The sequence below is a fragment of the Anguilla rostrata genome, chromosome 17, assembly GCF_018555375.3.
Source record: "Anguilla rostrata isolate EN2019 chromosome 17, ASM1855537v3, whole genome shotgun sequence".
NCBI lineage: Eukaryota > Metazoa > Chordata > Actinopteri > Anguilliformes > Anguillidae > Anguilla > Anguilla rostrata.
The window spans coordinates 27284545-27312465 of record NC_057949.1 but is presented as its reverse complement, the minus strand read 5'-3'; the positions used below and the strand labels follow the sequence as shown (position 1 = coordinate 27312465).

Below are 27921 nucleotides of genomic sequence, written 5' to 3'. Positions count from 1 at the left end.
GTCCAAAAACGTGTCAATCCCTTTCCTGGGGTTTCCCAGGACTCCACCTGTCCCTGATGGAGCCCAAGTTCAGCTGACCTTTGACCTCTAATCTTTTCCAGCACTGCACAGTGGTGGACTCACACTAGCCTAATCCTACCACACCCTCTCTCTTTCTATAATCCTTTTTTTGCACACCCACACACACACACACACACACGCACACGCACACGCACACACGGTTCTCCCTTGACATCTTCCAGTGGTCTCATCGGCTGGTATCCAAAGCAATCATCAGTATGTTACTTCCACAAACATTTCTACCAGGAGACTGAAAATGATTTAATAGAGGAGTGTTTACCTTGACGTACTGACCAAGCACGTAAATGGCCTTTACAAGACAAGATTCTGACATGTTTAGTACACCCGAACAACCACACGGCTCGATAAACTCACATAACCCACTCCCTCCGCGATTGCCTTCATAATCCTGTTTGCACAGAGCCAACCGCTTTGCGCTGTTATGCGCGTCGCAACACGCGGTTTACAACAAAACAACGTCGGCTTTCCGGCGCGTCTGGCGCCACGGCTCAAACATGACCTCCCTCAGAACTGGCCTGAAAGAGGAAGAGGCAGACGGAGACAAAGGAAAAAAATATATCGGGTATAAAGACGGCAGACATTAAAGAGGTAAGTCTAAATATAGACCCGTTCTCCTCCTCTCCTGGCCTCACGCAGCACGTGCCAGAGCTATTTTTGCCAGCCTGTCGTTACAGAAGCATCTCTTTCGGGCACGCAGCGCTGGAAGAAAGAGGGGAGGAGGAGAAGAAGAAGAATAGCAGGAAGGCGTTTATCACGTTAGACTGAGGGTTAGAGCGAGAGGATCTGAGAGACAGGGAGCATTTTGCCATGAACAGCGGCTTATGCTGAGAAATTATTCACGACAGTTCTGCTCTCAAGCAAATAAATGAGTTCTGCCAAAGGACCTTTGTACTTTAGTATATTCACACCTGACGCTGTTTCAGATTTAACTGTGTACTGCAATGCCATGGAAATGTATCATAATTTTTTTTGTTTAACCTTTATTTACCCAGGGTAGGTTTGCTGAGCACAGATTCGCACTCATACACATTCACACCTGGGAGCTGCCCAGTACAACCACAATCCTCTATTGTTGGCCACTGAGCAGCTCATAAATCACTGTCAATCACATGCACACACACACGTCACACTCAAATGACTTATTTTCACTCCTTGCATCTCTTGCTTGTGTCCTTCCCTGGGAAGAGACAGCAGATGCCGAGGCTACGCTCAGCCATTCAGCCGCTACGCCACACGTAATCCTCAAACCTCAACGCCAAAAGAACAAGTTCATCCGCGTGCCCTGGTGCACAGAGATGCGCTCAAACCCCACCCCTAAGCGCCTCCGTCAGGATAACAGATAACTTAGGTGTGGTGTGGGGATGGCTGGTTTAAGCAGCCACACCTGCCCTGGGTCAAGCTAATTAGACCTGGCCAATTATCTAATTCTTAACCAGGTCTAATTAGCTTGACCCAGGGCAGGTGTGGCTGCTTAAACCAGCCATCCCCACACCACATAAGGGTTTGAGGAAAAACCACTGCAGTTCTGACTCTGACGGCCAGCAGACAGAAGATCTCCACTGATGGGCGGTGACTGACAGCTTCCTGTTCAGTTTCATCGCCATTCTGTCTCCATTTCGAGGAGAGATCCCCTCTGAGGAGGGGCTTTCCTGTACAGGCACTGAGTAGTTATGGTGATTTATTACGTGAAACATAAACAATAGGCAGAGGGAACGCAAGCCAGGTCTCACCAATTCCACATCAGGGTAAGTTGTAATGGACCAGGAGAAAGCATTACTGGAATGCAGCCATCCCACAATGCACTGCCTGTGGGACGAGTCGTTAAAATGGCACAGAGGGGTTCTATGCGCTTAGATGGATTTACCACGCCAAGCTCGTTAGAAAGCTCGTTTAGGAACGCTCCGTGCGCCCCACCTGAGCCTCCTCTCTCTGGGGCTCGTTTTCAGGTGCTGACTGCAGCAAGAAACCTGCAAATGAATGCAGAGTAATACAGAGGCCACACATTAAACGACAGCTTTGAGGTAAACACACCGCAAAACAAATTATACAGAACCTGTGAATCCAGGTGATGATCTACAGGACCTCTAGACGGGAGGCGTCCTTAAATATGCATGAACCCTTTGGATCACGTCCAACTTCCAGCTCCCGAATTTAACAGAGATGGTGGTTCAGGGCCCTTGCGAGCGCTATGCTAAAATTCAGCTCTACCTACCTGATAATTCAGTGGCTCCAAACCTACTTAATGAAGCTGACACAGGTCCTCTCCTTTCAAACTCATCAAAAATATCCCCAGACTGGCAGGTTTTTTTTGTACTTTACAAACAGCCAGATTTAGGCTTTGCCTTCTTCAGAAAGACACAGATGAAATGGGACTAGCGTTTGAGGCTAATGCAGCACTGTTTCAGGCTGTCTGAGCACAACTGCAAATGCCCAGAGACCCTGCAGGAGCTTCAGAGTCACAGTACCCATTACATACCTCACTCAGTCACTCAGTCACTCAGTCACTCAGTCACTCAGTCACTCAGTCACTCACCCCTAGCTCACACACACACTCACTCACTCAGTCAGTCAGTCACCCCCAGCTCACTCACTCACTCACTCCTAGCTCACTCGATCGATCACTCACTCACTCACTAAAATTTCAATGTTAAAAGACAGACAAACGCATCGCAATTATTAGTTCTTAAAAAAGCAGAGGCGGAAGAAGGACAGTACATACTACATAGCAGATACAGGGTTGAGTAATGATCACATGATTGATTTGATTCCAGCCATGATTTCATTTGTGATTTAGAACTTTGGCGCTATAAACACCACAGCCTCTCAGACAGCTGAGAGCAGGGTGCAACACGTCTAACCCAACCCAAAGACCCCCACCCCCCCTTCCCGGATATGCCTCCCCCTCCCTGGCTGTCATTGGAAAGCCCTTTCTCCACACCCAGTCCTGGCGACAGCGGGGGGGGGGGATTTCTAAAAATAGGCCCGCGTGGAAAGGACAGGAAGAGGCAGCGTTCCTGCCCCCCCCTCCCCCCACCCCACCCCGCCCCCCCCGCACAAGCTCATGCCATGCCGCTGTTCCGCCATATGCTCACCCCGCCGGCCTCAAAAAACTGCGGCCAGGCCGTGTTCGAATGCGTCCGGCAGTCACGCGCCACCGTCAACTACCCCCCCGCCCCCCACCCCCACCCCCCCCCCCCTTTCCGGGCGGCCACCGTGCCACTGACTCACCCACAGACGCCGGTGGGCAGGACCCCAGAGAGTGACGCTGCTCATCGGCGGAGCGGGTCGTGATCGGGAACACGCGCAGCCACGGAAGGGCCCCGCTGACTGCAGAACTTCCAGGGATCAAACAGCACACTGTGCACTGCTGGGTCTTCCCTATATCGTTACTGTGATAAATATCTATACAATTATGTGGAGTTATATGGACGTTAGAGTAGACATTTATGTCTGTATTAATATATTATACGCATTCATTCTGACAGGAAACGAATTTTGTTTTGATAAAAAGCCCTTTTAAAAACAGAACAGATGTCGTCCAATGGAATCGCACACAGTGCGCTGTGAGCTCAGTGTCATTCTCACTCAATGGCAAATAACTGCCTGTCTCCTCCGTTTAAACTCAAGAGTTCAGATCAATATTAATATAAATTTTAATATCTTTGAACTAACGGGAGGTGCTAAATAATCACTTTCTAACCTGAGGAGCAAAAAAAACCCCCACAGAAATCTGCCCTGGGTCCCTTTCTATGAAGCACGCAGAGTAACCGCAGTCAGATCGGATGAGACGCGAACAGGAAATGGAAATGAGTCCACTTTGGGGGTTTAGGCAGCGGCTCTGTGCGTTCTCCTCTGTGCGTTCTCCTCTGCGCGTTCTCCTCCGCCACGCGGGCCTCAGACTCGCTCAAGCGGAGTCTTTAATACCCAACCGCCGTTTTCAAAGTTCCCTCCGTGATGACTTCCCCCTGTTTGGAGGTCACGGTCGCTAGGCAGCCACGTTCCGGGAAGGGGGGAGGAGGGGGAGGGGGAGGGGGGGGCTTTTTCGTGACTGATGTGGCGGGCTTCCGAGACCGTGCCGTTCAGCCGGGGGGGGGGCGAGCGAGACCATCCAGGGCCTCCCGAATTAATTCGGAACCCAGAGCTCTCCCCGCCGCCTCTGCTCCGCCAAAGATTGTTTTTTTTTTTTTTTTTTTAAAGAGGGCTCGAGGAGGGACGGAGGGAGTGGTTCGGAGGTCAAGGAGCGAGGGGGAGACGGAGAGAGAGACAGATCGGAAAGGAACAAATTGATACCCGCGCTCGGAGATTTGTGGCCTCGGCGCTCGGCGAAGGCGCGACCGCCACGGCGGAGGCACGACCGCCACGGCGGAGGGCGAGCTCTTAAAGTGAAAACCGCTCCGTCCCGGCGAAGGATTGATGAGGCAGACGGCGGTCAGAGTTTCTCCTGAATACGTCGTGTGTTACACCTTCGAGGCATTCAGAAAGTGAACTAAATCAACAGTCTCCTATTTAAGCAACCACACGCAGTCTAAAAACACACAACGGCTCAACATAAAAAGGTAGTTCTCAAAATGGGGGGGGAAGGGGCGGGGGGGGTTGCACAGAGACAACGAGGGGATGGGCAGTGAGGGTTGAAGGAAGAAGTAGTTAATTAGAAACCAAAAAGAAAATGGCATCCAACCAGAAACAAAGTTGTTAGAGGAGCTTAAAAAATTCCCAATTACCAAAGGTAAGTTTTGGAACCACTGCCATAAAATATGCTTTCAAATTTTCATTTTTTTTTGCCTGTCTTAGTAATTAATTGAAGTGAGCCTATTCAAACAGTCTACTGGAGTGAAGTGTGCATGGGTGTGTGCGTGTGTGTGTGAAGGTTTGTGTAGCAAACTGCCAGGCCAGTGGTGGTGCTGTGAGAACCCAGAGGCCATGGCCAGTGGTCTGCTGCAGAGACCACAGGACTTCCCACACCACAGGTAAGACATAGGCCATCCTTAACCCTTCCCACACCACAGGTAAGACACAGGCCATCCTTATCCCTTATCACATCACAGGTAAGACACAGGCCATCCTTAACCCTTCCCACACCACAGGTAAGACACAGGCCATCCTTAACCCTTCCCACACCACAGGTAAGACACAGGCCATCCTTATCCCTTATCACACCACAGGTAAGACACAGGCCATCCTTAACCCTTCCCACACCACAGGTAAGACACAGGCCATCGTTAATCCATCCTACCCCACAGGTAAGACACAGGCCATCGTTAATCCATCCCACCACACAGGTAAGACACAGGCCATCCTTAATCCATCCCACCCCACAGGTAAGGGGCGGGGCCATCATGCCGAGATGCTTCCCAGCTCTAGCACCGCTGAGGCTGCCCAGACCTGGACCCCACTGCTCTGCTCGTTTCTATGGCGATGCGTCCCATTACGCTGGAGGAAAACAAACCGTCACAGAGACAAGCGCTGCTGGTCAGCCGCTCAGCACCAGAAACGCCACGGAAACAGCCAGCAGGACGGACTCGCGCCTGCCCGCCGGCCCTGTTCTTTCAGTGGCTTTGAGTCTTCAGCAGGAAGCAAAAAAATTAAGAACACATTAAAAAATGAATGAAACAAATCGCCAACCCCACGTTGAAACTGCGCTCGTGCTGCATGCGCTTACGACAGTCAGCAGGGATAAGGAAGGGGTACAAATGGGATTATATTTAAGTATGCAAACCTAATCTTCCTCTCTGATCTAAGTACTAAACTGCACGGGGGAATCAGCCCAGGTGAAAAGAGAGCAGGCCGAAGGCCTTAATTAGCTCAGTGGAGCAGGATGCTGAAACTGCAGCCAGGAGTGACATCATTACTCCCCCCCCAACCACCACCCCCCCCACACAGGTACCACACTGGACAGGGAAATGGCACCTCAGCGTATTACATAATATTGGAACAAGGAAGGGTTTTTTTTTTTTTTTTGACTATATACAAGATTTTAGCTGAAACCACCAACCCTTAAAAAAAAAAACTGCACAGCAAAGCTTTGAGATAAACCCCTTATGACTCATCTTTCACACCGAATCGCCCGCCGTCGCTGTGGACCCAGGGGCCAGACTCGGGCCCGGTCAGGCGGAACGCAGCCACCCCACCCCTTCAGCAGGGTACTTCGGCCTCAGCCAGCCCGGTGAACGTCTGGCCACACAAACGGATGGAAGTCGTAAAAATGAAAACTATTTAAGCCACTCCGGACTAACACGGGCCTGCCAGAGCAACAGCAAACAGACAAATAGACAAATAGACAAATAAATAAATAAAGAAAGAAATAAAAACAGAAATAAATAAGTCCCTGTGCCGCGAGTCCACTGCAATTTTCTTGTGACAGGTTCCTGACACCCCGCTTCCGGACACAACCGAAACTCTGAAAACCTCTGGCAGGGAATGTGGAGAGTACACAGAGGTCGGTGATGGGGGAGTGAGATTTCACCAACTCCGCAGTGGATAGAGCTACATTGGGCCGTCAGTGATCGATTAAAACCATTCAGAATATTCGGCTCTGCACAGGAAAAAAACGCCACGGTTAGCCACAGTTTGCCAGTCCTGACAGTGCGCATTAGCTCCACCCACTTCTGGGTTCATGAACCCTCATTTTCCCATCATTTAGCAGAGGGAGGAAGGCAGCCATTTTCTTTCCAAGGAAATCTTCGATCAGATTAACGTGGCACAGCGCCCCTTTAACAACCAACGTACTGAACGTCACACAGCCCTTCCCTGCAAAGCCCAACACAGTAAAATGAACGTCAGATACAAGTCAGATAATAATTACGGCTATTAGTTATTACCACAGATGTGAGCGATTTAGGGAAAAAAAGAAAGAAAAAAAGGATAACTGAGATGTGAGAATCTGCCAAATAAATAAATGTTATGCAAATGTGAATAGCTGTGAGATAATGAGAAGAAAGACAGTACCTAAGCGCAGTCCATTCGTCACATCAACACTACGCAAGCCGTGGAGTTCACAGCACATTCAGTAACCGGCGTCCAACGGTGAATTCAAAATGGCGTCATATTGCATTCAGAGGATGTGAAGAGGCGTTGCTTCCAGACTCAGTTTGGCCCCGCCCCTTCCCTGCTGGCCAAGCAAACTGCACAGGAGGGTGGCATAGGAGAGATGTGTGCACACCGCCACTTTATCAGTGCGTAGAAACGAGAGCTGAACCATTATGAGTACAATGGGTGAGCAACAGGGCTGTAACCTAAAAAAAACGGCCATCATGTTTGGAAACATTGTGATATGAAATAGTACGGATCTATGAATTATTATCTAAAGTAAAGCTGAAATCATTTTGTCAACCTTCAATTCGATTTCAATTCTAACTAAAACAAAAATATACAGCCTAATATCAAACCTCAGAGAATGGAGATGGCTGTATAAGCCCCTCAAACAATCTGCCAATCGGCTGCGAGGATAATTACCACTGAGTCATGATATGACCACTTTTCTACCGGTAATAGATCAAAAAAATCATAAAAACATTCATTTCTGCACCACTAATCGAGGTCATATCGACCTCCACGACCAATGTTGACGTGTAACCGACGTCAAAATTCTTGGTAGGAGTCCTCAGCGTCTCATTGGCTGTTGCAATGAATTCGATTTTGCCAAAACAACTCATTGCCATTGAACAGTGCCCATTCTGTACTTAAAGAAGGGTGAAAAAAGAAATGAAAAGATGGGACAAAATGTTCAATGTATCTGAATGTTTCAAGCTTTCCTGCACCATTGAAGCCAACTTATAATATTCACAGAGGTAACAGAACGTTTCCTGAGGAAAAGTTGTTGAATATTTCAGGCCAGTTCCATTAGAGCTCTTTAAATGGTAAACGGGCAGCGTGCTTTCCGGGTTTATTTCATCCAAGGTTCCGTGAGCCTGGAAGGAAATGTGCGAAGGGAAAAAATATCATCATAAAAACATGATGTAAGTGCAGGAGCAGGCCGTGTGGTAGGCCAGTGTTCAAAGGAAACTGATAAAAACGTGTCCTTTTTCAAAAGAGTGGAACACACAGTGCTACCTTTAATATAAGCCAGGAAAGCCGACCAATTCAATTTGAGAAAATCTCTCCAACTATTCACATTAACAGAAAATCTTCCAGATTTAAAAAATAGCATCGACACATCTCTTCCATAATAAAACAGGTTTCGTGGGAAATAAAGTGCTATTCCATTTGCACAGATCTGCTGAAGTTCAGTGCCTGTTCAAAAAATGCACATGAAACAAATGCAGGCATCGTGCATTTTGCCTCATGGTCGTCATTTTGATTTGAATTACAAATTTGACAAGCACAGAAGAAAAACAAACAATTGGACACAACCACCCTGACACTCCTGCATTTAAATGCAAGTTAGCATTGTCTGGTGCCCCATAGCAGTGCTATTGATTTGCCAATAATACTTAGCCTCAAACATAAAACAGTTTCTAGTAAGAAGTATCTCTACCTAACTCAAAGCACTAGAAAAGGTAGAAGTAGAAGGAGAAACAAAAGAAAAGGCCTTTGTTCAGCAAACTTACACCCATGTGACCAGAGTCCTGCCCCAGAATATTGAGGATTAATGTTCATGCTGATTGGCTGTTAGGATTTTCTTTAGCTCCTCCTCCTTCCCCTCCATGTTTTCTTGTGCATCTTCTTCCTGACAGGGCATTTTGAGGCAAAATAATGGCGGACAGTTTTCCACCTCCTCTGAGGTTGATCCCAGAGTCAAGCACGCATGCTTTTCTGAAGCACGTCTCAGGTCTTATTCTGCATTCTTAAGAAAACGTATCGATTCTCAACCATCTTGAGTGAATGCAAAAAAAAAAGTGTGCTGGCTACCACCGGTGTAAGCCCACTGATTTCCACCGAAACGCATCATCCAGACCTCCCTAAAAAACCAGCAAAAGGCACAGAAATCCGTGCCGAAACTGCTGTGCTTCGAGGCCTTGTGGGGGGTGGGGGGTGGGGGGGGCTGGAAAGGGAGCTGCAACTGCCAGCAGGCGAGAGGAGCAAAATTAAAAGTTCAGAGTGATAGAGCGTTTTGCTGTCAGCACACCGTTAAACAGAAAGACAGGACCGAGCGAGCAGTCCCTTTCACCGCAGAGAGTCACGGATGGGGGGCTGGGGGGGGGGGGTCAGGGGGCGGGGGGCTGGGGGGGGTGGCTGGTGAAATTAAAGAGCTCAAGGTGACAGAAACTCGCTCACCCTGAACTTGCCATTTATCTCCACACACCTGTGGCCAGTTGCAGTTTTTTATTTTTTATTTATTTATTTATTTATTTATCTTTTTTACACCCTTCCCCTCAGAGTGCTGCAGTGTCTTTCTCCACTTTTGACATCTTTATTTGAAACACAAATTCACACAATTCACTAATTTAGACACCAAAAAAATTCTTGCTGATTATTGACGATTTTGAAAGAAATACATCATTTTCACCAGTATTCAGAAGACAAACATTGATGAAATGTGCCTCGTTGTTTTGTTAATTCCATGTTTTGTTGATAACTCAGGGATCTACAGGGTAGTTTTGTTTTACCAGCACCTAAGGACTTAAGAAGAATTTTAAACAGGGAGACTGTGAGGCACATTCTGTAGGGTGGCCAACTGTCAACTCCTATAATAATGCTGCAGTTTTGATTCCCTCCCATAACAGTCCTGGCTCGATGATTCGAGCCGTCTGCAGCCCTCTCTGCTTTTCCCTTCTTGTCTGAATAAGGAGGAAAAATACACAAGGTGGGCTGGGCTGTCCTCCATATAGTACACGACTCAGGCCTAACCACAATGTGAAAATCAATGGATTCAAATCACTGAAGCACTGCATCGCTGCATACAACAGCCCTCCCCATTTTAACTTTCATTAGCCCAGTGGTGGAGAGGAGGGGTGCACAGCGTAGTAAAAGTGTAGATTTATAACCCAGTGGTTGCAGGCTTGATTCCCAAGTGGGGCTATAGCTGTTATACCTTTTATACTTACACTTGTACCATTTATACTACCATTTATAACCTGAACAGCTGTATAAATGGGTTCTGTGGTTTAAAAAAAATATATAATATATATTTTTCCAAGGCATTCTGGGTAAGGGCTGAGTTCATAAATGTAGATGTAGGCCTGTAGTTTCCCACTACACGCTGCAGGCACAATTGACTAGGCCCTGATGACCCTGATGGCTGTGCGGTGTGTGACTAGGCCCTGATGACCCTGATGACCCTGATGACCCTGATGGCTGTGCGGTGTGTGACTAGGCCCTGATGACCCTGATGGCCCTGATGGCTGTGGGGTGTGTGACTAGGCCCTGATGACCCTGATGGCCCTGATGGCTGTGCGGTGTGTGACTAGGCCCTGATGACCCTGATGGCCCTGATGGCTGTGGGGTGTGTGACTAGGCCCTGATGACCCTGATGGCCCTGATGGCTGTGCGGTGTGTGACTAGGCCCTGATGACCCTGATGGCTGTGTGGTGTGTGACTAGGCCCTGATGACCCTGATGGCCCTGATGACCCTGATGGCTGTGCGGTGTGTGACTAGGCCCTGATGACCCTGATGGCCCTGATGGCTGTGCGGTGTGTGACTAGGCCCTGATGACCCTGATGGCTGTGCTGTGTGTGACTAGGCCCTGATGACCCTGATGACCCTGATGGCTGTGCGGTGTGTGACTAGGCCCTGATGACCCTGATGACCCTGATGGCTGTGCCGTGTGAAAGCGGCCTGAGGACAGGGTGAAACCGGGCCCAGCGCCGGCAGCAGAGCCGTGGCGTGCCGAGCCGCCGGCGCGGGCGTTAAATATTCATACCGCCAGCCTTTTAAGCGCTGGATGCGAGCGGCGAGCGGTTTCGTCCGATCGATCCCGACCCAAAACCTCCTGCCGCTTTTTTTATGGAACGGCTTTTAAGGTCCGTCCCTCTCACCCCTGGGGCTGCTTTCGGTCGATCACAGGGGAGCTCCCCCCCCCCTCCCAAACCTCAAACCCCCCCGCCCCCGCCCCCCCCCCCTCCCAAACCTCAAACCCCCCCGCCCCCCCCCCTCGCTCCACTCACAGAAGAGTCCGGAGCATCAAGCCACAGGGTCAGGAGGTTCAGGGTGTAAACAAGGCACTGCTCCCCCCTCATCTCACACTCTCAAAGCTTCAACAGATGAGAGGCCGAGGCCTGGCCTGACTCTAACCCACTCCAACGCAAACGCCATCACAAACGCGGGGGAGACAGACTCGGGAAGCCGAGAGCAGCCGACGTACCGCCTGACAGACCGCGGTCTGCGCGAAGGCTTCCCATTGGTCCGGTGTGATGAGGATTACTCACAATGACAACCCAAGCCCTATACTTCCCCACAGTCAGCGCTGAGCCTCGCCGATGCGCTTTCTGTCCATACGCCAGATCGTTATCGGAAAAGAGCGCAGAAATCGCCCCCAAATTCCACGAAGACGAGCAGCCGAACGAGCTCCAGAAAGGGCCTTCAGGAGGCCTCCGCTGTCCCTCCCCTGCCCCTTCTCTCCGAATGCCTCACAAAACGAGACCCCAGTTTCAGCAGACGCTACGGAAGACAGACCGGCTGGCAGGAAAACGTCAGGAGGGGTCGCACTGTGCTGAGGTCCTGGAACTTCCTTTCTCCCTTTCTCCCTCTCTCCCTCTCTCTCTCTCTCTCTCTCGCTCGCTCGCTCGTGAGGAAGTAAATCCTGTTAAGCGGCACCAGCACCACAGGATTATTCCTCCCTCTCTCCCTCAATCTCTCCCTCCCTCCCTCTCTCCCTCAATCTCTCCCTCCCTCCCTCCCTCCCTCTCTCTCTCTCTCCCTCCCTCCTCCCTCTCCTCAATCTCTCCCTCCCTCCCTCTCTCTCTCCCTCACTCCCTGCCACCCTCTCTCTCTCTCCCTCCTTCCCCGCCTTGCTCTTTCTTTCTTTCTGTCTCTCTCCTTCCCTCTTTCTTTCTTTCTCTCTCCCTCTTTCCCTCCCTTCCGTTCACGGGGTCCACGCTGCGGGAATGGCCCGTCTGTTTCCATAACGATAAAAAACCGCCCCCCAGGACTCCTCGTGTGGGGCTGGCCGAGCAGGAGATCACAAACCGCTCACCTTCCCCCTGACGAGCAGGAGTCGACTCCCAGGGTTCCCCCTGTCCTTTTAAGATACGAAACATTGTGGGGGGAGGGGAGGGGGGGTCTGGGTCCGGGGGGGGGGTCAGAGGGTGCAGCGCATCCTTCATCCTCATCCAAAAGTGATACTGGATTAAGAGCTTAACATATAAAAGCAGATCCATCCCCATCCATTTTAACCACCCCCCCCCCTCAAACACCCCACCGTGCGAGAGATCCCCGCCACGCGGTGACAGAGGCGCTGTGCTCTGTTGCCAGGGACCTCCCAGGGCCTCTGAGACTTTGATGATGCAGCTCGAGCGCCGACAGGCTTTAACGATCAGATTCTGAGCACCTGCGGCCCCTCACTGCCGGCCCAGAGCAGAGGCGCAACATCCAGGTTCAGAAAGCAAAAGTCCACCCCAGTATTTCGCTCCAATCACCCAGTATTTGCTAATCAGCACAATTAGATAGATTACCTTCATTTGTACAGGGAAATCCCACTAAGAACAGGGTCTCTTTCACAAGGGAGCCTAGATCTGAGCATCAAGCTGACACATAAATGCACAATAAAACAACTCCATACATACACACTGAAGCCATTTAACAGAGCGCAGGTTATTCAATTAAAAATAGTGCAAGAGAAGGATCAAACGTCTTTGATAAGGGTTCTAAATTGCCCCAGAAGAACCAGAAGAGGAGAGCTGAATATCTTTCCACGGCTCAGTTCCGCGCACGTGCTGCAGAAAAAACTAAAAGCAGCCGACCTTCTCAGCTCGGAACGGACGCCCGGCCCACCCAGCCCTCCCGGCCCTGCAGCCAGGAGGCGGAGCCAATTAGTGGCATCGGCTGGCAGAGCTCACGGGCGGCAGAGACAGATGGCAGGACTTTTACTCTCTGACCCCTGGACCTTCCACCTCTGGTCCAGAGACACCGAGGGGCAGCTCACTGATTGAGCCTCACACTCTCAACTGGCCAGGAACGTGACAGGAAGAGAGAAGGATGGATAGAGAGAGGAGAGACGGGGAGAGAAGGAAAGAGAGAGAACAAGAGATAGAGAGATGGAGAGGGAGAAGGAGTGACAGAGAGAGAGAAGGGGACATAGAGAGAGAAGGTAAAATAGAGAACAAGAGATAGAGAGAGGAGAGATAGAGAGGGAGAAGGAAAGACAGAGAGAAGGAGACATAGAGAGAGAAGGAGAGATAGAGAGGACAGGCAGACAGGAGAGATAGAGAAGAAGAGGTAGAGAGAAGGAGAGATAGAGAGAAAGAAGGAGAGACAGGCAGAGGCAGACGAAGCAGCGAAAACGATTGCTTCAAGCTTTATTGACTTCAGACATACATTTTATTCTCTTTAAAACCAGTTTACTGCAAAGTCATTTGGACTCAATAAAAGTGATGAAGTGTGTGATGTAGTTAAATGTTTGGAGGATGACAGTCCCCCCCCACACACACACACACACATTTTTGGAAAGCAGAATAAAAGTCTATTTCATTTGCATTGATGATGTGGAAGTACTATTTTTAAAAAACCTGCAGCCTAAGCCCTGATTCTAAACGACAGAGAAAATCAAACTTGCAGAACCAGATCAGAGTCCTCTCCAGAGTACACGCCGGGCGGCCGAGTACGGGCGGAGGTGGGAGGTGGTAGCGTGGGTTGTGGCGTGTGTGTGGTGGGTGGTGTGGTAGGGTCGTGTGGTGTGGCTGAGTTTTCTGAGTGCGTGTGAGAGGAGTGTGGTGTGAGCATCAAACCCGAACAGCGGCAATGAGAGAGCGAAGCCAACGGCTCACTGGCGTGCGCTAACTCCAGAAACGATCGCGGGGAAATCTTCCCCCAGCCATAAAGCATTAATAATTTGCTGGGCCAGAATCACCACGGCAACCTCAGGAGCAACATAGGAGGGGCCGTAAAAGATGCATAATTTAAACCGCGGTGGGGTCCACGGTTCTTAAAACGGACCCATAACACTGAATCACGTCCCACTCTGGGCGAGGGCGGGCCAAGCCGACAAGCTGCAGGCGCAGCAGGACTCCTGCGTGTGGGGAACCAGGACATCGTCTGAACCGTTTAGAGTCAGCGCTGAAAACTTAAGATCGTAAAAACGATGAGAGCCCATCTTGGCTGATCAGATCGCCCCCCACCATCTTGAGCAGAGGTAGGGAACGAGGGCCGTATCTACCCCCGATTTGCCTGACGCTCCAGCATTTACGCCATCTAATATTTTAGCTTGACAAGCGAGTTAATGGCAGCTGAAGACTGTACTAGTGTCCATACATGAAACGTTTTACTGTGAGCTAGTCTACGAGTGAACCAGTGTTGGCGCATATGCAGCCAATCAGCTCATTTAGCCAGGGTAACTGGCGGAAACAAAAACAAAAAACCCTGCATACACACTGGGCCTCCAGGAATGGAATTGCCCACCCTTGATCAACAGCATGTCTAACACAGCGTCAGGCCTGGCCTCCAGGATCTTTCTGGCCAATGAATGTGCTGGAAGACTGAGCTTCGCATCACCAAGCAGCGGAACACTACGAGCAGTGCGGCTGATCTGATAGGCGCAGAGGCCCAATTCCAATAGGCCCGTTTAACACACTTGTCCAGAACAACACAAATTAGATATTTTTTTAATTTCACATATTTATCCATTTATGCAGTCGGCCATTTTCTGAAGCGGATCGATGCATGCTGAGCTCCTGCAGCCACCCCTTCCCTTCCATATATGGTGCCCCCCCCCCCCCCCCCCATTATAATCCTGCTAAATCCCTGCATTCAATTTCCCACATAAACAAATGGAAATAAAACAGAAAATAATGCAGGCTGGACTGAATCCATTAGGTATCCACTGATCTGTACTGCATATATACATATCCACCTGAAATATTACAATTCTAAAACCCACATTCTATCCTATCCTGTGTCCCACCAAACTGCCTCTCAATCTTTCAATTAGAGGAGTGGAAAAAAAAGTCCATTGGAAACACAAAATAAAATGGCAGCCAAGTGTAACCAAAGGTCTCAGGAGTGCTTCAAAATATTTCCTATTACCAAAGGGGAGCCCTACCTAAAAATGTTGTGAACCACCGACGAGCATCCTGTGAAGGGAACGTTTTAATCATCTAAAAAGGGAGAGTTTGTTTGTGTAAGCTTTTACGAATAAAATGACAGGTGGAAGCTATGATTCACCATCACACGTTAACCTGCAACGCCTTGAATAGTCATTTACAGAAACTCATTACAAAACTGTGAAACAAACACGTATATGTATATATTTTCAGTAGTGTGTACTCACGCACACACACACATAAAATCAGAAGCATTACAGAGAGGTTTTGTCAACATTTAGTCAAGTGTTTATACAGTGCATAATAATTTGATCATTGCTTTGTGGATTTCCAGTCCTGTTATGAGTTATTTGCAGTATACTTAATCAACATAAAATACATGCTTGGTAGCTACACTGAAGAAACAGGCACAATCTAAATGCTAATCCACCACAGCTATGCCCAGGCAGAAAGCCAATGGAAAATATTTATGGTGAGCACAACTACCTGTCACTCACCGTAGAAGTATTTACAGTCCTGCTCGCATGCGCCTATATATTAATGCACACAAGTACATTTTTCATAATCATTTGACGATGAATCAACACTGCATGACACGACAGTATTAAATCCAGACTTCTGGCTTCTGTCAGCCAAGGGAGCATGAGATATAGACATGGAATTTCTTGGAAGGTGTAGAACAGCCTAAAAATATCGGTCCAACACTTTGGTTATAAATGAACAAAATCACAACGGCAAACGTGATAAAATCCTGGCATCCGTTAAGCAGAGATCCGTGGGACCTGCGAGTTTCAGACGTTCATCTTTTGATATTTTCTGAAGTCATTTATCTCACATAATTATAATACAAAAGCATTTTCTTAAAGAATTTCCTGATTGTGAGAAATGTCATCAAGAAAAATGTTCAAAAATGTCAATTTAAGCAAAACTATACATGCATAAAAGATACTGAAACAAGAAGGGAATGCATATCAACAAAATGAGCTGCTTTTATAACAACTATAAAATGGATAGTTTACGGTCTGTTATTTATGTATATTTTCTCTGCATCAGAGAAAATTGCTCCATCAGATATTATAATGACCCATTCCAAGACAAACTGCCTCGAAACGAAAACATTTTCCTGCTAGAAAATGGTCTCTCCGTCTAATTGTTCTTGTGCGCAGTGACGGATGAAGTTCTCTCCGCAGAAGGAAAACTTTGAGCCAAATATATCCACGAGCTGACCGATTTTCTGCACCTCACCTGCTATCAGAACACCGTTAAAAATATGGAATCGCGCTTTTTAAACTGTCAAAACGATGGCACCTGCAGGGACGACTACGGCGAGTTTGTGCAGCCCACGGAACAGACGCAGAGTTTAAAATGGCTGCCGTGAAGGTCAAAGCGCTTCGCCTTCAGTGAGTCGCAGTTTTTGAGTGAGTAATTTCGCTTCCGTGGCCTACAGTTTGGGAAGCACCGCTCTGCGTGGTTTCAGAGTTTCGCAATGACAGGTCCTGTTGCAGAGCACCTACAGAAGAGATCTCCGCGTAGCTCACATTTAAAAGCCCAGCCTCTTTTAGAGGACGCTTGGTACTCGCTGACGTGCAATGACGATAGCCCATCAACTGAAATTCCCATTAAAATCCAAGCGGTAATCTCCTCTAATTATCAAAAGGCCAACGAGCCGTTCAGCACTGACGTTACAGATGGAGCGTTTTTTTTTTTTTTCCTGGAGGAAACTCGAGTCCCGTTTTTTTGCGTTCGACCAACAGAGAAAAACACCTGCGGAGGCGTCGCTAGGCTTCGACTGAGAGGATCCTGCATTCTGCACACAGAAGGTGTTTTTCTGGAACATTCAGCAAAGCCTTTTATCAAACCCCCCTTTATCAAACCCCCAACCACATGTGGGGGGGGGGGGGAGAGGGGGGCAGTGTGCCTGGCCTCCCCAGGAGCACTCCAGTCATTTCATCCTTATGAAGGATTTGGAAACATATACCGGTGAGGATATGGACTGAGAGGTGGGAGGGGGGGTGGTGAATGGCACACGATAATGGATATATACCGTGCCCTTTAAAGTGCCCTTTCCTTTGTGGAGACAAGTGACTGCGGTAGCTGCTTGAGTGAAAACCATACACACACACACACGCACACACACACACACACACACACACACACACACACATACATACATACGTCGCCCCCCCGCCCCAAAAAAAACAAAAAACTATTACAGCAATAGAAAAGGAGTCCCTGTAAGCCCTATGGCCTGGAGCCAAGCCGTTTTATAAGGCCCTGTAATCATGCAGTAGGCTATAGCTGCTGCCCAGCCTGTGACAGGGGCATGCTGGAGCTGTCCATGGTGCTGAAGCTCTCCCAGGTAGCTGCAATACCTGGGGTGCTGAAGGGACAGCGCACCATCACCTTTCCTGGCACCACAACACACAGATCAACCAACACAGAGATCCACCTACACACAGATATCCACCTACACACTGAGATCAACCAACACATTGAGATCAACCTCCACACAGAGATCCACCTACACAGAGATCCACCTACACAGAGATCCACCTACACACAGATATCCACCTACACACTGAGATCAACCAACACACAGAGATCCACCAACACACTGAGATTAACCAACACACAGATATGATCCACGTACACACAGAGATGCACCAACAAACACAGATCCACCTACACACAGATATGATTCACCTACACACAGATATGATCCACCTACACACAGATCCACTTACACACACAGGTGATCCACCTGCACAAACAGATCCACTTCTGCACAGAGATCCACCAACACACTGAGATCAACCGACACACAGAGATCCACCAACACACTGAGATCAACCAACACACAGAGATCCACCAACACACTGAGATCAACCAACACACAGAGATCCACCAACACACAGAGATCAGTCTACGCACAGAGATCCACCCACACACAGAGATCAGTCTACGCACAGAGATCCACCCACACACAGAGATCAGTCTACGCACAGAGATCCACCCACACACAGAGATCAGTCTACGCAGGAATATCAGCAGCGCAGCATCGCGCAGACAACGCGGTCGCTCCGGCCGACGCGCTCTTACCGCGGCGGATGCTTTGGTCTTGCGATGGCGCCCCCTGGGGGAGGAGTTGACGTCCTCGTGCACGCGATCCAGGAGCCACAGCAGGAACTCCAGAGCGTCCTGCTGCGAGTTCCCCCGGAACTGAGCGCTGCATTTGGACACAGTGTTCTGAGGGGGGAAACATGAAGACACACACACAATAAGGCTCACACTCAGTCTTACTGTGGACACAGTGTTCTGAGCAGGAAACATGAAGACACACACACACACACACACACACACACACACACACACACACAATAAGGCCCACATTCAGTCTGACTGTGGACACAGTGTTCTGCACAGGAAACCAGAAGACACACACACACACACACACACACACATACACACAATAAGGCCCACATTCAGTCTGACTGTGGACACAGTGTTCTGCACAGGAAACCAGAAGACACACACACACACACACTAAGGCCCACATTCAATCTGACTTAGAAAACTTTTTTTTTTTTTTTAAACCTACGCCCTCAAAATGGAACACCTGTGGATCAGCAGGTAGCGGAGAGAGCTGATCGCCCTACCGAAGAGCGTCTTAGCGGGAATGCTGATCGCTCTGTGGAAGTTTACAGTAGTTTACTGAGAATTCTGATGCTGAGCATTCCTCTCTCTCTCAACCCTCCCCGTCTATCCAGTAAAAGCCAGGCCACGGGCACAGGGCAGGCCAGGCAGTGTTATTGCACCAGAGCAGGGGCTGAATATCAGCTGGTTCTGCAGAGACAGGCTGCTGCTTCTGTCTGTCTGTTTGTCTTCCTGTCTGTCTTTCTTTCTGTCTGCCTGCCTGTTTGTCTGTCTGTCTGCCTGCCCGTCTGCCCGTCTGCCCGTCTGCCTGTCTGTCTGCCTGCCTGTCCGTCTGTCCGTCTGTCCATCCAAACCCACACACACAACTCTGCCTGAGACAGCAGAGTTACAGGAAGTTGCGTGGTGGTGCTGTGATGGAACGGCTCGATTAGGACAGTGGTGGCACCTCTGCTGATGGAATCCTGTCTCCGGAGTCTTTGGCCTGTATTCAAACGTTTGTCCTTAACTCTTAGGCCGAGATTTAATCAATGTTTGTCCTTAACATTGACTCAGAAAGAAATGCAAGTATCGGATTTAAATTTCTTTAATTTCACAAACGTGGTTTGTGAAGAAAAGAGAACAATTGCAATTAATTATGAGTTACCATTATACGTGGTACAATGGCCAGTTCTTCATAAAAACAGTTTGACACGCAATTGTTAAAATTAGCTTTCTTTGCGCTGAACAGGACTGTTCAATTTTCAAATACTTCAAATCCCCCCCCCGCACCACCATAAATCCACAAATTTCAAGCACAAACAAGAAACAAGACCAAAGGTCATACAGTAATCGCACGGAAAACTTCCATTGTTGATTTCTTTATGGAGTGGCCCCTATAAACTATCACGTTTTAACCGACGGCGAGGGGTTGGGGAAGGGAGCCTTCGTCAGTCCCCCGGCCCTGTCGCGAGCCCGCTGATATGCAGCCCCATCCGTCACCGTGGCGACCGCACCGCAGGCCTGACACCAGACACTGAGGAAATTAACAGCCTCATAAGAGCCGGGGGGAAAAAAAAGAAACAAGATTTAACACCGCTTCAGGTTCCCGTGACTCAGCTTTTCACAGAGAAAGACTTCCAAGAAAACTCTGTGTGTCTGCGTGAGATAAATTAAGAGATAAATTAAGAGACAAAAAAAATTTACTTGTAGGATACTCATTCACCACATTGGGAGTATAAAAGGGAAAAAAACTACAGTTTAAAACTATGAGTGTGAAACTGTGCCAAGATTTTTAGTGTTTATCTACATTTCAAATCTTGTTAGCACAGTAGATCTGGTTGTCATAAGAATGAAGCGCAAATCCTATAAACATTTCGCTATGTTTATCTTTTTCAGCCAGCTAATTTAAAATCAAAAGGCAAGCACTGACGCCATTGATTATTAGTTTTTATGGAGAGGTTGTATCCTAGAAAAGTGAAACTTCAAAAAGAAAATGCCATGATTTACACTCCAGTCATCTTTGAAATACGCGGTTCTATATGTTAATGCACGCAGGAGTTCTCCGTTATGGATTTCCAGCACTTACCATGGCTCGACCACATATGCGCGCAATACGGCTAAAAACCCGATCATCGATCACGCGCCACCCATAAAGCATTTTGTCATATTTTGATTCACTCCCCCCTGTGAGCGTTTACTGCCCCTGTTGTGTTGCTACGGGCAAACCCATTCAACTCGGGTCCTTTGGAACGGTCCCGACTGACTGCGATTGCAACAGCCACTTCCTTTAAAAACAAACTCTCGGCCGAAACCTGGGGGCGGTTCTTAAGAGGATATTAAACACAGGGAATGTTTTTGGCCGGACACACTGAGCATTTAGCCTTCCTGGCGCAGGAGGACTGTGACTTGGCGCTCACTTTGATCGTCCAACTAACACTCGTCTAACCGAGCTTCATTTTTTAAAATATTTATCTAGGTTTTTTTTTTTTTTTCAGTCTGGAAAGCTTCAATTTATGTTCAGGCTCCAGACAGACACACATGGTGCACTTTCGCAGAGCTTTCAGACATAAAACATTTTCGGATGGCGAGACTCAGTAGTATCGTCCAAGGCAGACTTGGGACTTGATCGTGGCACAAATCAGGACGTCCAAACACTTGTGTACACAGAAGCGGCAGACACGCTCCAGTCTTTTTGTGTCAGACTTTGCTTTTGCAAATAACTTGGTGTTGAGTCTGGGCTCCTGGACTTCCAAAGCCAACGCAGCGCAATCTGTCTGCGGAACAAGCCAAAAAAAACCCTAGTTTACATGAAACGCCCTCAAACATTATCATTTAGTCAAAAGCCAGAAATTCTTTGGTTTATCACAACATCACAGCAAAAAGCCCAAATATGCTGATTTCTCATTGGGATCAAGCCCACCTTGCCACTTTAACCTGACGGGGAAGCCTGTGAGCAGTAAAAGTCGTAAAAAAGCTCCTTCAATAGTTATAGAGAAAAACACACAAATAAAAATGTCATTTGTTGAACTGTAGCACTGTATGGAGTCTTACAAATGAGAATTACGTTGTAGCGACTCATATGAATTTCTACATGACTACAACTACACTGTGGTTTCCCGGCCATGTAACGCACACAAATGATTCTTATTTGGTCTGTGACGTCAGCCATTTTCTTTTTAAAAAAAAGCTGCACATTTGCTGTTACGACAAACGGTACACAGGATGCAAACAGTTTTGTGTCTTTGGTAGATGTTCCTTTAAGGAAAAATGAAAACGTCTGCAAGAACTATAATGCAAATGGTTTATAAATCTTCTCATGATTTCACTAAATGAGAGATTTATTTATGGTCGTGTTTCAGGTTGTTGAAGACCAGACCCCTCGCAACATGATTGATTTGTTTTACTTCTATGGTACTGCTCACGTGACATGAATCATGTTCATTCATCATAATAGGAAATTGCTAAAACTACGGTTAAGGCAGCTTATACACCACGTGCATTCAGCAAAGTCGGCGAAAATGCTAAATAAGATGGGATCTCACGACCTCAGATTTTGCTGGGCTATATAAACACTAACAAGATCTTTGCAATCCATGAATAAATATCTTGAGATAGGAAAAAAAAAAAAATCCAAAAATCTAGTTGTGCCTTGCTCTGTCCCTTCACACACTGTTGCGCTGTTGATTTTAATCTCACAATGGCGTCTCAAAATACCTCCCATTTAGCCCCCGCGGCTAAGCTCGGACAATTGCAGCGGTGTAAATTAAGGACAATCTCTGCGCTGGAAAAAATTAGCGCCCATACATTCATCAAATAGCCCCTGCAAGAAGAAACGCTTTGAGCATGAGAAATTACATACCCTCTCACTGCCTGGCATTACCCAGATGCCTCCTTACATACCCCCTGACTGCCTGGCATTACCCAGGTGCCCCCCTTACATACCCTCTCACTGCCTGGCATTACCCAGATGCCTCCTTACATACCCCCTGACTGCCTGGCATTACCCAGGTGCCCCCCTTACATACCCTCTCACTGCCTGGCATTACCCAGGTGCCACCTTACATACCCCCTTACTGCCTGGCATTACCCGGCGTTGTAGCATTGTCTAGCCATGAAATACACTATCTTTGCCTTTCCAAGATACAGTCCTGGTAGACCGCATTCTCTGTGTTGCCATTTTATCACCGTCAATTTCTCTGACGCTAGAGCAGCAAACTCCTCACGTGCAGCCACTTAAAGCGCTTCGATCAATTAAAGTAATCAATGGTGTGATCTCTAAGACGCCCGCAGGTAAACAATTGCTCCGGTTCTGGTCACACTTTCTGCTACACACTTTCACTTCATCTGACTATCCATAGCGGTTTCCTTATTTTTTCCCCCCATTTCTCGACTTTATTCTCCCGGATTAGGAATGCCCAGCTGCATATCCGCGCTCATTAACGGTTTCCTGCGCGATCGAGTTGGGAAACTCAGGCAAGCGCGTGCCCTCCTGCGACGCGCGCCACCACAGTTCCTTGTGAAGTGCCCCGCGCCTTACCTTGAACTCTACTGACAGCTGCGGCGTGTACTCCAGCGTCCAAAGAGCCCTCACCAAGGAGGCGAGCTGCTCCGTCACTTCCCCCCTAACGTATTGCGCGTCTTCACTTAAAATCCCGTTAGCCCTCTTAATGAAATCTGATTTGTATAGCTCCAGACCAAGATATTCCGCAAAAAGATCCGTATTGCTCAGGCACTGGATCACTGCATTCATGAAACAGGTGTTGCCATGGTTTTTCAAGCCGAGAACCCCCGGGGTTTTTTCCCCATAGCAACAAGGCAGTCTTTCTTTAATAGATCCGTGGGAAGACAGTGTGAGACTCTTTTTTATTATGCGATCCCTGGCAACCTGTATATCCCCTTTGAGATTTCCTGAGCTGGCAGTGAACTTGCAAGGTGTGCTGTCTCGGAATCCGCCGTCGTCATCTTCGGCGTCAGGCAGGTCGACGTCTTTGAAGTGAGTCAAAGTGCCAAAAGTTTTAAAAATCTTATTCACAAGACTTCCCATCGACTTCAGCGATTTCCTTCGGAAAAGCTTCCTCGGTTTCTGTTTGTTTTCTCTGCGTTTTGTTTTGGCTTTAGTTGGTTGTTTTTTCGCTTTCTCTTCTTTTACTTCCATGATGAAATGTCCAGACGAACGACAAGGAAAATGTAGCTATCTCTCCGTGTGTTCAAGTTTCTCAGAGTAAAACCGTAATCCGGCTACAAGAGCGAACAATGCAGTGGCACAGTCGCGATGCCAAGGCACAGAAAGGCATTTAGAAACACAACACTGATGTCCCTTAGACATAATTTAGCGTGCTCCAAGTGTGCGCTTGCTGTCAGGGACACCGACGTAGCTACGAGGAAGGTGGGTTGATGTCAGTTTCATGTGGTCAAGGTTCGGTGCTCTGTACACGTCCTGCTATTAATACCTCTAGCTGTTATAGCACATCGGTTATGCGGCTCTCTCGCCACTTCAAGCGACTGTGTGTTCCTGCTTTCTGGGTCTCGCGCGCGGCTCTGCCCTCCCGCTTAGAATCTTATTAGCCCGCTTTCGTCCGAGAAGATAGCTCTTCATTGACAGAGTCGAAGGCGACGCAGACGGACGGTGTAGCTGGTCCTTATTTCACAGTATTTTACAATATAAAGCATATTGTGCGATATGATCAATTTCAACTGTTACATTGTTAACTTTGCATAATTAAAATATTAAAATGCATTTTTAATTCGAATGAGCCACTAGCAATGAGTAGCCTACTTTCACATCGTGCGGTGCTGTTGTTAGAAATACCGTATCACGACTGAGATCTAAACGAGACCCGTTTGCCTACAAGGAAGGAAGTAGAACGCTGGGTTTGTTGTACGTTCGCCTGGAAACAGCTATCCAAATATTCGGTCAAAGTAGTGACTTTTGTTTCAAGGTTTAATTAAAGAAAAACAGTTCAATAAAGATCAGGACAAAAGTGCAGTCACATAGGGTACTGGCAGAGGCAGACCACCGAAGATAGTATATCGCGATTTACCTCTTCCTGGAACTGACATGAAGGAGGCAGTGATTTTACCCAGTTAGACCTCTGAGTCAGACCCAGGCATCGATGGATCCTTTTGGAGGTGGGGGGACTTTTGGTTCACAGTGCAGTGTCCTGTGTGTTAAGTACGGCTATACAGTTTATCGGTGACCATAACGTAATTACCACGTGAAATTTACATTTAAAAACACAATTAAAACAATCGGATATTGTATTTTATTGTCAGGCATTTTAGCAATGTTCTTGTCCAGAGCAACTTATTTAAATACAGGTTAACCCATGCAATCCTTACCTGTTAATTGGTGCTATTGTCTTACTCATTTGCATATCGACTGTGGGTATCCGGAGCAGTTAAAAGAAAATGGCGTGCCAATAAATTAGTCAATGTTTAAGGTTGTCTCCTGAACATTCATTACCAGACACTAAAGTGTGACGGTTGAAAGAACAATACAGTCCGCCCAGCTGGATATTTACCGGAGAAATTCAAGTCTAATATATTGCTCAGGAGTACAATAGCAGTATTCCAAGTCCTGCCATCTAACACAAAATAATGTCAAGCCACTTAATGGGCAGTAGGGCCGCCGTTTGCGGCCAGTACGGCCTGCACGTGCCGGCATAGTCTACCGGCATCAGGAAATCTACCGGTTCACCGGTTCGTCCACGTAAAAGTCAATCAGCTCACACTTAATTTATGGAAGCTGAACTCACCAGAGATTATTGTTCCAGAATTATACCATAGATGCTTGATTAGGTTCATATTGGGTGAACTACAGGGTCAGTGTCAAACACCGCAAACCACCACCGCACTCCTCATGCTCCGTGAACGTGGGCGTTCTCATCTTGAAAGACACATCCCTCTACCGGAAGTGGGAGCTTCAACTTGAAGTGAGTTCAACCACTAAGTTATAACTGACGTCTCGCCTTCTAAGGCTAGGAGGGCACCAAAACCACCAAAACCACTACCGAAACTCTTCACTGTCGTAAAACTGTTGCGTTTCCATTTCTATCCTTAACCGTATCTCTACACATACAACTACAGCGCCCTCTCTGGCGAGACACGTGCATCATAGAAACAAATTCAAAAGGTTCTTCTCATATTGGTATATTTTTGGTACACATATCTGGTGGTTCTAGTCAGCTGTGAGATCTTTCTTGGCACCAACAAGTTGGCCTTAAAGGCACATTATAATAACAATATAATGGCATAAACAGACTCCAGGCCAATCATTGGCCCATAGCAGAGATCACTGACAAGGAACAAGAAATGTTGTATATAGATGTTTTTCCATTTTAAACCATAAATGTGCATAAGATAACTGAGCTGATTTGTTTTATCCAAAAATATGTCAATATTGAATGTTAGTTTCAGCTATTACAGGGCACACAGCTTTCTAACATCTCAGACAAGAGCTGTCTGAATAACCTCTGAACTGAAGACTGATATACCTGAAACTAAAAAAATAATACCTGCAACTAAAATCTTTACATTCTCAGTGTGGCAACATGTTTTTTATGAACTAGGAAGAATTTTAAATGACTACACACGCATGTTTAACAGTATCCTCCAATGAAGTGTGGCCAAAGCTTCCGCCTGCATTTAGCTACCGAACTGGAGCTGTGAAAACAAGTGCCTGAGATTACAGCGGCGCTCCTGAATAATTTGATGTGAAATAGGTTCCCAAACGACCGGTGAAGTACGACCGCAGTCATTCTTGTAAAGGGGCTGTTTTAATTCAAGTCAATTTCACACTCCATTACGACTGTAAATGAGGAATTAAGACAGCCGGATGTCAGTTTGAGGACCAGCAACAAAGAAATCTGTGTTTACACAGACGCTAACAGCCTCACATGATGTGTGTGCACATACAGTAAAAAAGACCAAAGCCTTTATAAAAAAGGTTCCCGTGTGGCATGGAAGTACAGTGTTTAGTACCGTACTTGGATAGACTGGGCTTAAATAAACTGCACTCATGCATATGTTGAACAAGGAGAATTCCGCCCCAAGTTCCCCAACACATAAATACACTCCCTCTCATGTGTTTCATCCCTCTCATGACTAGCGCCCCCCAGTGAGGGCAAAGGGCCATAACACCCCCATTGAAATAAAACACACACATGCGTGCACATGCACAGACACACACGTGCGCGCTCTCACACACGCCTGAGCTCGCACGTGACATGTGACATACACACACACACACACACGCGCTTAACCGCAAACTCACACACGCAAGACACAGAGCAGCACTTCCCAGCAGCTAATCCAGGACATTTGTATGGGATATTCACATGAATACCAACGCTACTTAGCATTCACCGTAGCAGGAAAAAACACTTCAGCGCTGAATTGCAAGCTACTGTATGTATGCCACTTACCCGGAGCAGATTTGCATTGGAACAATTTGTCTGTCAGCGCAATTAATTATTGAATCCGTTTCTCTGCTGCTGAATATGGAATGCATTCATCTGGGGGACACAGTGGTCTCTGGGGACCCTCAAACGATACATTAGCTGACAAAGAGGTCTGACAGAGCTACAGCAGGCCTCTGCGGGTTTCGAAAGCAGAGTCGATTCCTCAATAACTCGGGTTAATTCATTCGCTTAGCGCTTTTATCGGTAACGGAGTTCTCTTTTTTTCCCCTTTGCCAGCCCCGTCCCCGTTTTTGAAAAGAAATATGAAAATTAATTTTTCGGCTGTTTGAAAACAAACGTCAAATCAAACGATTCGCCTCACGGATGGAATGACCGGACGCGAAGTCCAATGCGGATCGGAGCAGCACCCTACGCAGACCAACATCGGTCACATATCGAGCCGGGTCTTCCCCTTGTTTGCTGAGGCATTAACGTCCATGTGCTGTACATCTCAGCTGTCCGCACAGTCAATATACCTGCCAAGCCTGGCGTGTTCGACCCCTCCGTGCCCCCAAGTGCACAGCCTCACGCTTGCTGTTGGTTGGGTAATCCAGGGTGGGTAAGACAACCGTTTACCCTCAAAATGCGGCACGCAAAATATGCACAAAACCCCTCCCGTCTGAAGAGTAATGTGAACATCACAGATAAGAAAATGTTTACATGTGTCTGTATTATGTCTGCCATATTGTTTTGTGTTATTCATTTTTAACCGCAACTCACCTTACATTACAGGCTTTTAGCAAACCCTCTTATCCAGAACAGCGTATGCAGCTCTTGCTTTTTTCCCCCACATGGTATCGTTTTTATACAGCCGGATGTGTACTGAATGGCGGTCTGATAATAAATGGTAGACTGAAGCCCTCCCTCCCAGAGCAACACTACAGCCAATTACACACTGGATACTGGACCACGGGGAGGGGGGGGGGGGGGGGAGGGGGTGGGGGGGTTGTGCGTGCACAGGAACCCAACAGCCCACTGCTCGCTATCTTTTTAATTTAGGATTTGAATAAGCACTTAAGAGTTGCCAGATTGGCACTTAAGTGTCCTGGAGCTCCTGCTGAACCAGAAGCATGAATGTAAAACACCAGCGGGGGGGTGGGGGGGATCAGAAAGTAAC

At 47.7% G+C, this 27921-nt stretch overlaps 1 protein-coding gene across 1 annotated transcript in view; it reads right to left on the bottom strand.

Moving 5' to 3' along the window:
• LOC135243214 (ubiquitin carboxyl-terminal hydrolase 43-like) overlaps positions 1-24588 on the bottom strand; it is a 63301-nt gene extending 38713 nt beyond the window's left edge. Inside the window, exons 1-2 of the mRNA XM_064314865.1 lie at positions 22883-24588; positions 18313-18459 (exon numbers count right to left, since the gene is read on the bottom strand). Coding sequence (XP_064170935.1) covers positions 18313-18459; positions 22883-23500 — 765 coding nt within the window. The 5' untranslated portion in view covers positions 23501-24588. The remainder of the gene's footprint in view (positions 1-18312; positions 18460-22882) is intronic.
• Positions 24589-27921: the final 3333 nt, after the last annotated feature.